The following is a 17,153-nucleotide window of genomic DNA, read 5'->3' as shown; positions in this document are numbered from 1 at the left end:
GAGAGGAAGGAAGTGTCACCATTGAGGTAGAGGCGGAGGCACATCTTGTAGCCGTAGTGGCCGGTGTAGAAGGCTGGAAGGAGGGAAGGAAAAAGTCAGGAAGGAGGAGAGGAAGGAGGGAAGGAAGGAAAGAAGGAAGGAAGGAGGGAGGAGGGAAGGAGGAAGGAAGGAAGGAAGGAAGGAAGGAGGGAGGGAAGGAAGGAAGGGAAGGAGGAAGGAAGGAAGGAGGGAAGGAAGGAGGAGGGAGGGAGGAGGGAGGGTTAGGAAGGAGGAGAGGAAGGAAGGAGGGAAGGAAAAAGTCAGGAAGGAGGAGTGAAGGAGGGAAGGAAGGAGGGAAGGAGGAAGGGAAGGGAAGGGAGGGAGGGAGGGAGGGAGGGAGGGAGGAGGGAGGGAAGGAAGGAAAAAGACTGGGGCAAGTAGAGGAGGAAGTGCAAGAAAGGAGGAAGGAAGACAGAAAAGAAGGGAGGGAGGGAAGGAAGGAAGGAAGGAGGAAGGATTAGGAAGGAGGAGAGGAAGGAAGGGAGGAGGGAAGGAGGGAGGAAGGAAGGAAGGAAGGAGGAGAGGAAGGAAGTGTCGCCGTTGAGGTAGAGGCGGAGGCACATCTTGTAGCCGTAGCGGCCGGTGTAGAAGGCTGGAAGGAGGGAAGGAAAAAAGTCAGGAAGGAGGAGAGGAAGGAGGGAAGGAAGGAAGGAGGAAGGGTTAGGAAGGAGGAGAGGAAGGAAGGAGGGAGGGAGGAAGGGAGGAAGGAAGGATGGAAGGAAGGAAGAAGGAAGGAAGGAAGGGAGGGAGGGAGAATGAAGGATGGAAGGAAGAAGGAAGCAAGGAAGGAGGGAGGGAGGGAGGGAAGGAGGGAAGGAAAAAGTCAGGAAGGAGGAGTGAAGGAGGGAAGGAGGAAGGAAGGAAGGAAGGAAGGGAGGGAGAATGAAGGATGGAAGGAAGAAGGAAGGAAGGAAGGAAGGAAGGAAAGAGGGAGGGAGGGAAGGAGGGAGGGAAGGAAGGAAGGAGGGAAGGAGGAAGGGAAGGGAGGGAGGGAGGAAGGAAGGAGAGAAGGAGGAGAGGAAGGAAGTGTCGCCATTGAGGTAGAGGGAGGGAAGGGGGACAAAGGAAAGAAAAAAGGGAGGGAGGGAGGGAGGAAGGAGGGAGGGAGGGAGGGAGGGAGGAAGGAAGGAAGGAGGGAGGGAGGGAAGGGGGACAAAGGAAAGAAAAAAGGGAGGGAGGGAGGGGAGGAAGGAGGGAAGGAAAAAGGAAGGAGGAGGGAAGGAGGGAAGGAGGAAGGAAGGAATGAAGGAAGGAGAGGGAAGGAAGGAAGGGAAGGAAGGAGGAGGAAGGAAGGAAGGAAGGAAGGAAGGAAGGAAGGAAGGAAGGAGGAAGGGAGGGAGGAGAGGGAAGGAAGGAGGGAGGGAAAAGGAAGGAAAGAAGGAAGGGAGGAAGGAAGGAGTAAGGAAGGGAGGAAGGAAGGAAGAAGGAAGGAAGGAAGGAAGGAGTAAGGAAGGAAGGAAGGAAGGAGGAGTGAAGGAGGGAAGGAGGAAGGAAGGAAGGAAGGAAGGAGGGAAGGAACGAGGGAAAGAAGGAAGGAGGAAGGGAGGAGGAAGGGTTAGGAAGGAGGAGAGGAAGGAAGGAAGGAGGAAGGAAGGAAGGAGGGAGGAGAGGAAGGAAGTGTCGCCATTGAGGTAGAGGCGGAGGCACATCTTATAGCCGTAGCGGCCGGTGTAGAAGGCTGGAAGGAGGGAAGGAAAAAGTCAGGAAGGAGGAGAGGAAGGAGGGAAGGAAGGAGGGAGGGAGGGAAGGAAGGAAGGAAGGAAGGAAGGATGGAAGGAAGGAAGGAGGAGAGGAAGGAAGGAGGGAGGGAAGGAAGGAAGGAAGGAGGGAAGGAAGGAAGGAAGGAAGGAAGGAAGGAAGGAAGGAAGGAGAGGAAGGAAGGAGGGAGGGAAGGAAGGAAGGAAGGAGGGAAGGAAGGAAGGAAGGAAGGAAGGAAGGAAGGAAGGAGAGGGAAGGAAGGAGGGAAGGAAGGAAGGAGGAGAGGAAGGAAGGAGGGAGGGAAGGAAGGAAGGAAGGAGGGAAGGAAGGAAGGAAGGAAGGAAGGAAGGAGGAGAGGAAGGAAGGAGGAGAGGAAGGAAGGAGGGAGGGAAGGAAGGAAGGAAGGAGGGAAGGAAGGAAGGAAGGAAGGAAGGAGGGAGGGAAGGAAGGAAGGAAGGAAGGAAGGAAGGAAGGAAGGAAGGAAGGAAAGAGGGAGGAAGGAAGGAAGGAAGGAAGGAAGGAGAGAAGGAAAGAAGGAAGGAAGGAAGGAAGGAAGGAAGGAAACAGGAAGTCAGTCCACCCACCCGGCGAGAAGACGGCCGGCGCCCGTCCGGCCACCGCTTCCTGCCTCTTCCGCCCCACTTCCTCCACCTTCCAGACCAAGACGCCGTCGTAGGTCGCCTCTTCCGCGCGCCGAAGCGCCGACTCCACTTCCGCCAGCGCCGCCTCCTTCTGCGCCAGGTTCCTCTCCAGCGCCCGGATCTGTGGGGTGGGATGTGGGTCAGGGCTGGAACCGGATCGGGGCCCCCAAAGCCCCCCCAAATTCGCACCCCGGACTCCACTTTGGGGCTCCAGACTGACTCCACTTTGGGGCTCCAGACTGACTCCACTTTGACTCCGCTTTGGGGCTCCAGACTGACTCCGCTTTGGGGTTTCAGACTGACTCCACTTTGACTCCACTTGGGGGCTTCCGACTGACTCCACTTTGGGGCGTCAGACTGACTCCACTTTGACTCCACTTTGGGGCTCCAGACTGACTCCGCTTTGGGGTTTCAGACTGACTCCACTTTGACTCCACTTTGGGGCTCCAGACTGACTCCACTTTGGGGTTTCAGACTGACTCCACTTTGACTCCGCTTTGGGGCTCCAGACTGACTCCACTTTGGGGTTTCAGACTGACTCCACTTTGACTCCGCTTTGGGGCTCCAGACTGACTCCACTTTGGGGCTTCAGACTGACTCCACTTTGACTCCGCTTGGGGGCTTCCGACTGACTCCACTTTGGGGCGTCAGACTGACTCCACTTTGACTCCTCTATGGGGCGTCAGACTGACTCCACTTTGACTCCGCTTTGGGGCATCAGACTGACTCCGCTTTGGGGCTCCAGACCGACTCCGCTTTGGGCCTTCGTTTCCTGGAAAGGGGAAACGCGGCAAAGCGGATTGACTCCAGTTTGGGCTTTTCTTTGTTTGAGATCCGGGGAAAACGGGAAATGGGGCAAAACCGGAGTGACTCCAGACTGACTCCGCTATGGGATTTCATTCCCCAGAAAGGGGAAACACAGCAAACCGGATTGAGTCCAGTTTGGGGCTTCAGACTGACTCCACTTTGGGGCTCCAGACTGACTCCACTTGGGGGCTTCAGACTGACTCCACTTGGGGGCTTCCGACTGACTCCACTTTGGGGCGTCAGACTGACTCCACTTTGACTTCTCTTTGCGGTGTCAGACTGACTCCACTTTGACTCCTCTTTGGGGCGTCAGACTGACTCCACTTTGACCCCACTTTGGGGCATCAGACTGACTCCGCTTTGGGGCTTCTAGACTCCGCTTTGGGGCGTCAGACTGACTCCGCTTTGGGGCGTCAGACTGACTCCGCTTTGGGGCTTCCTTTCCTGGAAAGGGGAAACGCGGCAAACCGCATTGACTCCAGTTTGGGCTTTTATTTGTTTGAGATCCGGGGAAAACGGTTAAATGGGCTGAAAGCGGAGTGACTCCGGTTTGGCACGCCGAAGGGCCTACCTAACTTTCCTATTTCTAGACACCGGAAATCAGACTTGACTCCAGACTGACTCCGCTTTTGGGGCTTCACACTGACTCCGCTTTGGTGTTTCGGACTGACTCCACTTTGGGTCTTCAGCTGTCTAGACAACAGAAATCAGACTGACTCCACTTTGGGGCTCCAGACTAACTCCGCTTTGGGGCGTCAGACTGACTCCACTTTGACTCCACTTGGGGGTTTCAGACCGACTCCACTTTGGGCCTGCGTTTCCCAGAAAGGGGAAACGCAGCAAACCGGATTGATTGGGGTGAAACCGGAGTGACTCCAGACTGACTCCGCTTTGGGGCTTCGGACTGACTCCACTTTGGGGCTTTCCCAGAAAGGGTAAATGCGGCAAAGCGGATTCAATCCAGTTTAGGGGTTTTTTTTGTTTGAGATCTGGGGAAAATGGGGTGAAACCGGAGTGACTCCAGACCGACTCCGCTTTGGGGCTACATTTCCCAGAAAGGGGAAACGCAGCAAACCGGATTGATTGGGGTGAAGCCGGAGTGACTCCAGACTGACTCCGCTTTGGGGCTTCGGACTGACTCCACTTTGGGGCTTTCCCAGAAAGGGTAAATGCGGCAAAGCGGATTCAATCCAGTTTAGGTTTTTTCTGTTTGAGATCTGGGAAAAATGGGGTGAAACCGGAGTGACTCCAGACTGGCTCCGCTTTGGGGCTATGTTTCCCAGAAAGGGGAAACGCAGCAAACCGGATTGATTGGGGTGAAACCGGAGTGACTCCAGGCTGACTCCGCTTTGGGGCTTCGGACTGACTCCGCTTTGGGGCTTTCCCAGAAAGGGTAAATGCGGCAAAGCGGATTCAATCCAGTTTAGGTTTTTTTTTTGTTTGAGATCTGGGGAAAATGGGGTGAAACCGGAGTGACTCCAGACTGACTCCGCTTTGGGGCTACGTTTCCCGGAAAGGGGAAACCCAGCAAACCGGATTGAGTCCAGTTTGGGGCTTCAGACTGACTCCGCTTTGGGGCTTTTTTTTGTTTGAGATCCGGGGAAAACGGGGAAATGGGCTGAAAACGGAGTGACTCCAGTTTGGCGTGCCAAAGGGCCTACCTACCTTTCAGATTTCTAGACAATGGAAATCAGACTGAAATCTGGGGGAAATGGTGGGAATGGGGTGAAACCGGAGTGACTCCAGACTGACTCCACTTTGGGGCTCCAGACTGACTCCGCTTTGGCCCTTCCTTTCCCAGAAAGGGGAAACGCGGCAAAGCGGATTGACTCCAGTTTGGGCTTTTCTTTCTTTGAGATCCGGGGGAAACGGGAAATGGGGCAAAACCGGAGTGACTCCAGACTGACTCCACTATGGGATTTCATTTCCCAGAAAGGGGAAACACAGCAAACCGGATTGAGTCCAGTTTGGGGCTTCAGACTGACTCCGCTTTGGGGCTCCAGACTGACTCCGCTTTGGGGGTTTGTTTCCTGGAAAGGGGAAACGTGGCAAACCAGATTGACTCCAGTTGGGCCTTTTTTTTGTTTGAGATCCGGGGAAAACGGGGAAAAGGGTTGAAAGTGGAGTGACTCCGGTTTGGCGCGCCGAAGGGCCTACCTAGCTTTCAGATTTCTAGACAACGGAAATCAGACTGACTCCGCTTTGGGGCATCAGACTGACTCCACTTTGACTCCTCTTTGGGGCGTCAGACTGACTCCACTATGACTCCTCTTTGGGGTGTCAGACTGACTCCACTTTGACTCCGCTTTGGGGCGTCAGACTGACTCCACTTTCACTCCACTTTGGGGCATCAGACTGACTCCACTTTGACTCCTCTTTGGGGCATCAGATTGACTCCACTTTGACTCCACTTTGGGGCGTCAGACTGACTCCACTTTGACTCCACTTTGGGGCATCAGACTGACTCCACTTTGGGGCTTCGTTTCCCGGAAAGGGGAAACGCGGCAAACCAGATTGAGTCCGGTTTGGGGCTTCAGACTGACTCCGCTTTGGGGCTCCAGACTGACTCCACTTTGGGGCTTCGTTTCCCGGAAAGGGGAAACGCGGCAAACCAGATTGAGTCCAGTTTGGGCTTTTTGGGTTGGAAAAACGGGGGAAATGGGGCGAAAGCGGAGTGACTCCAGACTGACTCCGCTTTGGGGCTCCAGGCTGACTCCACTTTGGGGCTTCGTTTCCCGGAAAGGGGAGACGCAGCAAACCAGATTGAGTCCAGTTTGGGCTTTTTTGGTTGGAAAAACGGGGAAAATGGGGCGAAAGCGGAGCGACTCCAGACTGACTCCACTTTGGGGCTCCAGGCTGACTCCACTTTGGGGCTTCGTTTCCCGGAAAGGGGAGACGCAGCAAACCAGATTGAGTCCAGTTTGGGCTTTTTTGGTTGGAAAAACGGGGAAAATGGGGCGAAAGCGGAGCGACTCCAGACTGACTCCGCTTTGGGGCTCCAGGCTGACTCCGCTTTGGAGTTTCGGGGCTGGAACCGGATCGGGACCCCGGGCCCCCCGAACCTTGTAGGTCAGCGATTCGGCGCGCTCCTCCTCCCGGCGCCGCTCCTGCGCCGATTCGGCCGCCAGCCGCTCCACTTCCCGGTTGAGGACGCAGACGATCTTCTCTAGGGTGGCGGTCTTCAGTTCGAGGGCCGCATAGGGCTGGGGGGCCGGGGGCCCCAGGAAATGGGGGTCTGGGGGCGGATCGGGGCCCCTGATTGGTTGGGGGTCTTGGGACAAATGGGGGGCCCCGAGGAAATGGGGGTCCGGGGCTGAATGGGGGTCCCTGATTGGATGGGGGTCTTGGGCCGAATGTGGGGCCCCCAATAAGTGGGGCTCTTTCAGCAAATGGGGGTCTTTAGCCGAATGTGGGGCCCCCAGGAAATGGGGGTCTGGGGGTGAGTGGGGTCCCTTGGCTGAATTTCGGGCCCCTAGTAAATGGGGGTCTTGGGCCGAGTGTGGGGCCCCAAGCAGATGGGGGTCTTTGGCCGAATGTGGGGCCCCCAATAAGTGGGGGTCTCTGACCAAATGGGGGTCTTTAGCCGAATTGGGGGCCCCGACCAGATGGGGGTCTTGGGCTAAATTGGGGGCCCCAAGCTGATGGGGTTCCTTGGCCGAATTGGGGGCCCCCAATAAATGGGGGTCTCTGACCAAACGGGGGTCTTTAGCCGAACTGGGGGCCCCAGTCAGATGGGGGTATTGGACCAAATCGGGGGCCCCCGATAAATGGGGGTCCTGGACCAAATGGGGGTCTTTGGCCGAATGTGGGGCCCCGAATAAATGGGGCTCTTGGGGGTCTTGGACCAGATCGGGGGCCCCGAATAAATGGGGGTCTGAATTGGGGGGCCCAGCCAGCCGGAGGGCGAAGTTGAGGAGCAGGCCGAGATGTTCCGGAAAGTTCTGGGCCTCGTGGAGGGGCAGGGCTTCCTTCTCCAGCTGCGGAACCGGGGGGAGGAAGTAGTATTAATACTCCGAGCAGTACTGTGAGTACTAGAAAGCAACCGCTAGGAATCCGAATCAAAGGAATCGGGCGAGTAAGGCTGTTGATGGGAGTATTATTCGTCGTATTGGTCCGAGTAGTATCACTATGGGGGGAGGAAGTAGTATGAATACTCCAAGCCGCACTGTGAGTACTAGAAAGCAACCGCTAGGAATCCGAATCAAAGGGATCGGGCGAGTAAGGCTGCTAATGGGAGTATTATTCGTAGTATTGGTCCGAGTAGTATCACTATGGGGGGAGGAAGTAGTATTAATACTCAAAGCCGCACTGTGAGTACTAGAAAGCAACCGCTAGGAATCTGAATCAAAGGGATCGGGCGAGTAAGGCTGCTAATGGGAGTATTATTCGTAGTATTGGTCCGAGTAGTATCACTATGGGGGGAGGAAGTAGTATTAATACTCAAAGCCGCACTGTGAGTACTAGAAAGCAACCGCTAGGAATCCGAATCAAAGGAATCGGGCGAGTAAGGCTGTTAGTGGTAGTATTATTCGTAGTATTGGTCTGAGTAGTATCACTATGGGAGGAGGAAGTAGTATCAATACTCAAAGCAGCACTGTGAGTACTAGAAAGCAACCCCTAGGAATCTGAATCAAAGGAATCGGGCGAGTAAGGCTGTGAATGGTAGTATTGTTCGTAGTATTGGTCCGAGTAGTATCACTATGGGGGGAGGAAGTAGTATTAATACTCAAAGCCGCACTGTGAGTACTAGAAAGCAACCGCTAGGAATCTGAATCAAAGGGATCGGGCGAGTAAGGCTGCTAATGGGAGTATTATTCGTAGTATTGGTCCGAGTAGTATCACTATGGGGGGAGGAAGTAGTATTAATACTCAAAGCCGCACTGTGAGTACTAGAAAGCAACCGCTAGGAATCCGAATCAAAGGAATCGGGCGAGTAAGGCTGTTAGTGGTAGTATTATTCGTAGTATTGGTCTGAGTAGTATCACTATGGGAGGAGGAAGTAGTATCAATACTCAAAGCAGCACTGTGAGTACTAGAAAGCAACCCCTAGGAATCTGAATCAAAGGAATCGGGCGAGTAAGGCTGTGAATGGTAGTATTGTTCGTAGTATTGGTCCGAGTAGTATCACTATGGGGGGAGGAAGTAGTATTAATACTCAAAGCAGCACTGTGAGTACTAGAAAGCAACCGCTAGGAATCCGAATCAAAGGAATCGGGCGAGTAAGGCTGTTAGTGGTAGTATTGTTCGTAGTATTGGTCTGAGTAGTATCACTATGGGGGGAGGAAGTAGTATTAATACTCAAAGCCGCACTGTGAGTACTAGAAAGCAACCCCTAGGAATCCGAATCAAAGGAATCGGGCGAGTAAGGCTGTGAATGGGAGTATTATTCGTAGTATTGGTCCGAGTAGTATCACTATGGGGGGAGGAAGTAGTATTAATACTCAAAGCCGCACTGTGAGTACTAGAAAGCAACCGCTAGGAATCCGAATCAAAGGAATCGGGCGAGTAAGGCTGTTGATGGGAGTATTATTCGTAGTATTGGTCTGAGTAGTATCACTATGGGGGAGGAAGTAGTATTAATACTCAAAGCAGCACTGTGAGTACTAGAAAGCAACTGCTAGGAATCTGAATCAAAGGAATCGGGCGAGTAAGGCTGTTGATGGGAGTATTATTCGTAGTATTGGTCTGAGTAGTATCACTATGGGGGGAGGAAGTAGTATTAATACTCAAAGCAGCACTGTGAGTACTAGAAAGCAACCGCTAGGAATCCGAATCAAAGGAATCGGGCGAGTAAGGCTGTTAAGGGTAGTATTGTTCGTAGTATTGGTCTGAGTAGTATCACTATGGGGGAGGAAGTAGTATTAATACTCAAAGCAGTACTGTGAGTACTAGAAAGCAACCGCTAGGAATCCGAATCAAAGGAATCGGGCGAGTAAGGCTGTTAAGGGTAGTATTGTTCGTAGTATTGGTCTGAGTAGTGTCACTATGGGGGGAGGAAGCAGTATTAATACTCAAAGCCGCACTGTGAGTACTAGAAAGCAACCGCTAGGAATCCAAATCAAAGGAATCGGGCGAGTAAGGCTGTTAAGGGTAGTATTATTCGTAGTATTGGTCCGAGTAGTATCACTATGGGGGGAGGAAGTAGTATTAATACTCAAAGGCGCACTGTGAGTACTAGAAAGCAACTGCTAGGAATCTGAATCAAAGGAATCGGGCGAGTAAGGCTGTTGATGGTAGTATTATTCGCAGTATTGGTCCGAGTAGTATCACTATGGGGGGAGGAAGTAGTATTAATACTCAAAGCAGCACTGTGAGTACTAGAAAGCAACAGCTAGGAATCTGAATCAAAGGAATCGGGCGAGTAAGGCTGTTGATGGTAGTATTATTCGTAGTATTGGTCTGGGTAGTATCACTATGGGGGGAGGAAGTAGTATTAATACTCAAAGCAGCACTGTGAGTACTAGAAAGCAACCGCTAGGAATCCGAATCAAAGGAATCGGGCGAGTAAGGCTGTTAAGGGTAGTATTGTTCGTAGTATTGGTCTGAGTAGTGTCACTATGGGGGGAGGAAGCAGTATTAATACTCAAAGCCGCACTGTGAGTACTAGAAAGCAACCGCTAGGAATCCGAATCAAAGGAATCGGGCGAGTAAGGCTGTTAAGGGTAGTATTGTTCGTAGTATTGGTCTGAGTAGTGTCACTATGGGGGGAGGAAGCAGTATTAATACTCAAAGCCGCACTGTGAGTACTAGAAAGCAACCGCTAGGAATCCGAATCAAAGGAATCGGGCGAGTAAGGTTGTTGGTGGTAGTATTATTCGTAGTATTGGTATGAGTATCACTATGGGGGGAGGAAGTAGTATTAATACTCAAAGCCGCACTGTGAATACTAGAAAGCAACTGCTAGGAATCTGAATGAAAGAGATCGGGCGAGTAAGGCTGTTAGTGGGAGTATTATTCGTAGTATTGGTCTGAGTAGTATCACTATGGGGGAGGAAGTAGTATTAATACTCAAAGCAGCACTGTGAGTACTAGAAAGCAACTGCTAGGAATCTGAATCAAAGAGATCGGGCGAGTAAGGCTGTTGATGGGAGTATTATTCGTAGTATTGGTCAGAGTTGTATCACTATGGGGGAGGAAGTAGTATTAATACTCAAAGCAGCACTGTGAATACTAGAAAGCAACCGCTAGGAATCTGAATCAAAGGAATCGGGCGAGTAAGGCTGTTAAGGGTAGTATTGTTCGTAGTATTGGTCTGAGTAGTATCACTATGGGGGAGGAAGTAGTATTAATACTCAAAGCAGCACTGTGAGTACTAGAAAGCAACTGCTAGGAATCTGAATCAAAGGAATCGGGCGAGTAAGGCTGTTAAGGGTAGTATTGTTCGTAGTATTGGTCTGAGTAGTGTCACTATGGGGGAGGAAGTAGTATTAATACTCAAAGCCGCACTGTGAATACTAGAAAGCAACCGCTAGGAATCTGAATCAAAGGAATCGGGCGAGTAAGGCTGTTAGTGGGAGTATTATTCGTAGTATTGGTCTGAGTAGTATCACTATGGGGGAGGAAGTAGTATTAATACTCAAAGCAGCACTGTGAGTGCTAGAAAGCAACTGCTAGGAATCTGAATCAAAGAGATCGGGCGAGTAAGGCTGTTAGTGGGAGTATTATTCGTAGTATTGGTCTGAGTAGTATCACTATGGGGGAGGAAGTAGTATTAATACTCAAAGCAGCACTGTGAGTACTAGAAAGCAACTGCTAGGAATCTGAATCAAAGAGATCGGGCGAGTAAGGCTGTTGATGGGAGTATTATTCGTAGTATTGGTCAGAGTTGTATCACTATGGGGGAGGAAGTAGTATTAATACTCAAAGCAGCACTGTGAATACTAGAAAGCAACCGCTAGGAATCTGAATCAAAGGAATCGGGCGAGTAAGGCTGTTAAGGGTAGTATTGTTCGTAGTATTGGTCTGAGTAGTATCACTATGGGGGAGGAAGTAGTATTAATACTCAAAGCAGCACTGTGGGTACTAGAAAGCAACCGCTAGGAATCTGAATCAAAGGAATCGGGTGAGTAAGGCTGTTAGTGGTAGTATTATTTGTAGTATTGGTCAGAGTAGTATCACTGTGGTTACTTGGAGTATTTGAAGTATCGTTAGTATTGGTGGCATTTGAAGTATTGGTAGTGTTTGAAGAATTGATAGTATTGATGGTATTTGAACTATTGGTAGTATTGCTGGTATTGGTAGTATTGGTAGTATTTGAAGAATTGATAGTGTTGGTGGTGTTTGAAGTATTGGTAGTTACTATTGGTACCATAGTTGGTACCAATAGTAGTTGGTACCATAGTTGGTACCATACTATTATTACTAAAACTGTTACTATATTATTATATTATATTATATTATATTATATTATATTATATTATATTATATTATATTATATTATATTATAATATATCTAATACTATATTACTATTATATTACTATTACTAATACTATTACTATATTGATACCACATCACCACCACTGCAATACTACTGATCATGCTAATACTCCCAATACTCCCAATACTATTACTATGTTAATAATATATTTTATTACATCTATACTACACTACACTACACTACACTACACTATAAATACTACTACATTGATACTCACACCACATCACCACCTTCCCAACAATACCCATCAGACCAACACTCCCAATGGCACTAATACCAACCCTACTCATCCCAATCGCAGCAACGTTCCCCCCAACCCGCCCAGAGTAGCAACTCGCACTCACCACCTTGCCGCAGCCGACGGGCCGGAAGCGGCACGGCACCCGGAACCTTCCGCAGCTCCGGACGTGGTCGGCGAACTAAGGAAAAGGAGGAGGAAGGTCAGGGGGTGGAGTGGACGATACCCGGAGTAACGTTACTCCACCCCCGGGGCGAAGGCGGCTCACCGATTCCCGCGGGACGTCCGTCTTCCCGCAGCCGTCGCAGGTGAGGGGGAACTTGGGACAGGTCTCCTCGTGAGCCTGGGGGGGGGGAGTAAGGATGGTTACTCTGGGTTTACTCAGAAATTAGAAGTTAGTAACGCGTTGGACACGGCAAGATCAGACATAATAGTACTCCAATAATAATAATAATAATAATAATAATAATAATAATAATAATGTATTTATATAACATTGCACATTATAGTACTAATAATAGTACTATTATTAGTACTATTATTACAACGACTGTAGTAGTAGTAGTAGTAGTAGTAATAATAATAATGTATTTATATAACATTGTACATAATAGTACTAATAATAGTACTATTATTAGTACTATTGTTACAACTACTGTAGTAGTAGTAGTCGTAGTAGTCATAGTAGTAGTAGTCGTCGTCGTAGTAGTGGTAATAATAATAATAATAATAATAATAATAATAATAATAATAATAATACTGGTATTACCACCCTCCGCAGCCAAAGCAGGGCTCAGAGCGGCTAACATCATACACAATAGCACTAATACTAATAGTAATAATAAAAATACCACCGTCCGCAGCCAAAGCCGGGCTCAGAGCAGCTAACATCAGAACACAATAGCACTAATACTACTACTACTATTAATAATAATACTGATAATACCACCCTCAATAGTACTACTACTACTACTACTACTACAGATAATACCACCCTCAATAGTACTACTGCTGCTGCTGCTGCTACTACTACTACTGATAATACCACCCTCAATAGTACTACTACTACTACTACTGTTAATACCAACCTCGGCAGCTAAAGCCGGGCTCAGAGCGGCTAACATCATACATAATAGTAGTAACACTAATATTAATAATACTACTACTGATATTACCACCCTCCGCAGCCAAAGCGGGGTTCAGAGCGGCTAGCATCATACACAATAGTACTAATACTAATAGTAATAATAAAAATACCACCGTCCGCAGCCAAAGCCAGGCTCAGAGTAGCTAACATCAGAACACAATAGCACTAATACTAATACTACTATTAATAATAATACTGATAATACCACCCTCAATACTACTACTACTACTACAACTACAGATAATACCACCCTCAATACTACTACTACTACTACTACTACTACTACTACTACTGTTAATACCAACCTCGGCAGCTAAAGCCGGGCTCAGAGCGGCTAACATCATACATAATAGTAGTAAGACTAATAGTAATAATACTACTACTGATATTACCACCCTCCGCAGCCAAAGCAGGGTTCAGAGCGGCTAACGTCATACACAATAGTACTAATACTACTATTACTATTAATAATAATACTGATAATACCACCCTCAATAGTACTACTACTACTACTACTACTACTACTGTTAATACCAACCTCGGCAGCTAAAGCCGGGCTCAGAGCGGCTAACATCATACATAATAGTAGTAACACTAATAGTAATAATACTACTACTGATATTACCACCCTCCGCAGCCAAAGCAGGGTTCAGAGCGTCTAACATCATACACAATAGTACTAATACTAATAGTAATAATAAAAATACCACCGTCCGCAGCCAAAGCCGGGCTCAGAGCAGCTAACATCAGAACACAATAGTACTACTACTACTACTACTATTAATAGTAATACTGATAATACCACCCTCAATACTACTACTACTACTACTACAGATAATACCACCCTCAATAGTACTACTGCTGCTGCTACTACTACTACTGATAATACCACCCTCAATACTACTACTACTAATACTACCACTACTACTACTGTTAATACCAACCTCGGCAGCTAAAGCTGGGCTCAGAGCGGCTAACATCATACATAATAGTATTAATACTGATAGTAATACTACTACTGATATTACCACCCTCCGCAGCCAAAGCAGGGCTCAGAGCGGCTAACATCATACACAATAGCACTAATACTAATAGTAATAATAAAAATACCACCGTCCGCAGCCAAAGCCGGGCTCAGAGCAGCTAAAATCAGAACACAATAGTACTACTACTACTACTACTACTACTACTATTAATAGTAATACTGATAATACCACCCTCAATACTACTACTACTACTACTACTACTACTACTGTTAATACCAACCTCGGCAGCTAAAGCCGGTCTCAGAGCGGCTAACATCATACATAATAGTAGTAACACTAATAGTAATAATACTACTACTGATATTACCACCCTCCGCAGCCAAAGCAGGGTTCAGAGCGGCTAACATCATACACAATAGTACTAATACTAATAGTAATAATAAAAATACCACCGTCCGCAGCCAAAGCCGGGCTCAGAGTAGCTAACATCAGAACACAATAGCACTAATACTACTACTATTATTATTATTAATAATAATAATACCACCCTCAATAGTACTACTACTACTACTACTACTACTACTACTGTTAATACCAACCTCGGCAGCTAAAGCCGGGCTCAGAGCGGCTAACATCATACATAATAGTAGTAACACTAATAGTAATAATACTACTACTGATATTACCACCCTCCGCAGCCAAAGCCGGGCTCAGAGCGGCTAACATCATACACAATAGCACTAATACTAATAGTAATAATAAAAATACCACCGTCCGCAGCCAAAGCCGGGCTCAGAGCAGCTAACATCAGAACACAATAGTACTAATACTACTACTACTATTAATAATAATACTGATAATACCACCATCAATACTACGACTACTACTACTACTAATGTTAATACCAACCTCGGCAGCTAAAGCCGGGCTCAGAGCGGCTAACATCATACATAATAGTACTACTACTACTACTACTACTACTGATAATACCACCCTCAATAATACTACTACTACTACTACTACTACTGTTAATACCACCCTCCGCAGCCAAAGCCGGGCTCAGAGCAGCTAACATCAAAACACAATAGTGCTAATACTACTACTACTATTAATGCTAATACTGATAATACCACTCTCAATACTACTACTACTACTACTACTACTACTGTTAATACCAACCTCGGCAGCTAAAGCCGGGCTCAGAGCGGCTAACATCATACATAATAGTAGTAACACTAATAGTAATAATACTACTACTGATATTACCACCCTCCGCAGCCAAAGCAGGGTTCAGAGCGGCTAACATCATACACAATAGTACTAATACTAATAGGAATAATAAAAATACCACCGTCCGCAGCCAAAGCCGGGCTCAGAGCAGCTAACATCGGAACACAATAGCACTACTACTACTACTACTACTACTATTAATAATAATACTGATAATACCACCCTCAACAGTACTACTACTACTACTACTACTACTACTGTTAATACCAACCTCGGCAGCTAAAGCCGGGCTCAGAGCGGCTAACATCATACAGAATAGTAGTAACACTAATAGTAATAATACTACTACTGATATTACCACCGTCCGCAGCCAAAGCCGGGCTCAGAGCAGCTAACATCAGAACACAATAGCACTACTACTACTACTACTACTAATACTGATAAAACCACCCTCGATAGTACTACTGCTGCTACTACTGCTACTACTACTACTACTACTACTACTACTGTTAATACCAACCTCGGCAGCTAAAGCCGGGCTCAGAGCGGCTAACATCATACATAATAGTAGTAATACTGATAGTAATACTACTACTACTGATAATACCACCCTCAATACTACTACTACTACTACTACTACTACTACTACTACTACTGTTAATACCAACCTCGGCAGCTAAAGCCGGGCTCAGAGCGGCTAACATCATACATAATAGTAGCAATACTGATAGTAATACTACTACTACTGATAATACCACCCTCAATACTACTACTACTACTACTACTACTACTACTACTACTACTGTTAATACCGCCCTCCGCAGCCAAAGCCGGGCTCAGAGCAGCTAACATCAAAACACAATAGTACTACTACTACTACTACTACTACTAATACTGATAATACCACCCTCAATACTACTACTACTACTACTACTACTACTGTTAATACCAACCTCGGCAGCCAAAGCCGGGCTCAGAGCAGCTAACATCAAAACACAATAGTACTACTACTACTACTATTAATAATAATAATACTGATAATACTAGCCTCAATACTACTACTACTACTACTACTACTACTACTGTTAATACCAATATTGGCAGCTAAAGCCGCGCTCAGAGCGGCTAACATCATACATAATAGTAGTAACACTAATAGTAATAATACTACTACTGATATTACCACCCTCCGCAGCCAAAGCAGGGCTCAGAGCAGCTAACATCAGAACACAATAGCACTACTACTACTACTACTACTACCACCATTAATAATAATACTGATAATACCACCCTCAATAGTACTACTACTGCTACTGCTGCTGCTGCTGCTGCTGCTGCTACTACTACTACTACTACTGTTAATACCAACCTCGGCAGCTAAAGCCGGGCTCAGAGCGGCTAACATCATACATAATAGTAGTAATACTGATAGTAATACTACTACTACTGATAATACCACCCTCTATATTACTACTACTACTACTACTACTACTGTTTATACCACCCTCCGCAGCCAAAGCTGGGCTCAGAGCAGCTAACATCAGAACACAATAGCACTACTACTACTACTACTACTATTAATAATACTGATAATACCACCCTCAATAGTAGTACTACTACTACTACTACTGTTAATACCAACCTCGGCAGCTAAAGCCAGGCTCAGAGCAGCTAACATCATACACAATAGTACTACTACTACTACTACTACTGATAATACCACCCTCAATACTACTACTACTACTACTACTACTACTGTTAATACCACCCTCCGCAGCCAAAGCTGGGCTCAGAGCAGCTAACATCAAAACACAATAGTACTACTACTACTACTACTACTACTACTACTAATAACACTGATAATACCACCCTCAATAGTACTAATACTAATACTAATACTACTGCTGTTAATACCAACCTCGGCAGCTA

General features: G+C 47.4%; 1 protein-coding gene across 1 annotated transcript in view; it reads right to left on the bottom strand.

Annotated features, from left to right (window-relative positions):
- Positions 1 to 1,640: 1,640 nt before the first annotated feature.
- The window catches only part of LOC310755101 (TNF receptor-associated factor 2-like), a gene marked incomplete at its 3' end in the record, with an annotated part of 18,560 nt that continues 3,047 nt past the window's right edge, over positions 1,641 to 17,153 (bottom strand). Inside the window, exons 4-8 of the mRNA XM_083631786.1 lie at positions 12,130 to 12,204; positions 11,968 to 12,042; positions 6,248 to 7,162; positions 2,322 to 2,499; positions 1,641 to 1,717 (exon numbers count right to left, since the gene is read on the bottom strand). Of these exons, the coding sequence (XP_083487912.1) occupies positions 1,641 to 1,717; positions 2,322 to 2,499; positions 6,248 to 7,162; positions 11,968 to 12,042; positions 12,130 to 12,204 (1,320 nt within the window). The remainder of the gene's footprint in view (positions 1,718 to 2,321; positions 2,500 to 6,247; positions 7,163 to 11,967; positions 12,043 to 12,129; positions 12,205 to 17,153) is intronic.

This window comes from Podarcis filfolensis, assembly GCF_964270895.1.
Source record: "Podarcis filfolensis genome assembly, contig: HAP1_SCAFFOLD_190, whole genome shotgun sequence".
In the NCBI taxonomy this organism is placed as follows: domain Eukaryota; kingdom Metazoa; phylum Chordata; class Lepidosauria; order Squamata; family Lacertidae; genus Podarcis; species Podarcis filfolensis.
The sequence above is the reverse complement of the archived record's forward strand: the minus strand, read 5'-3'. Positions and strand labels throughout refer to the sequence as shown.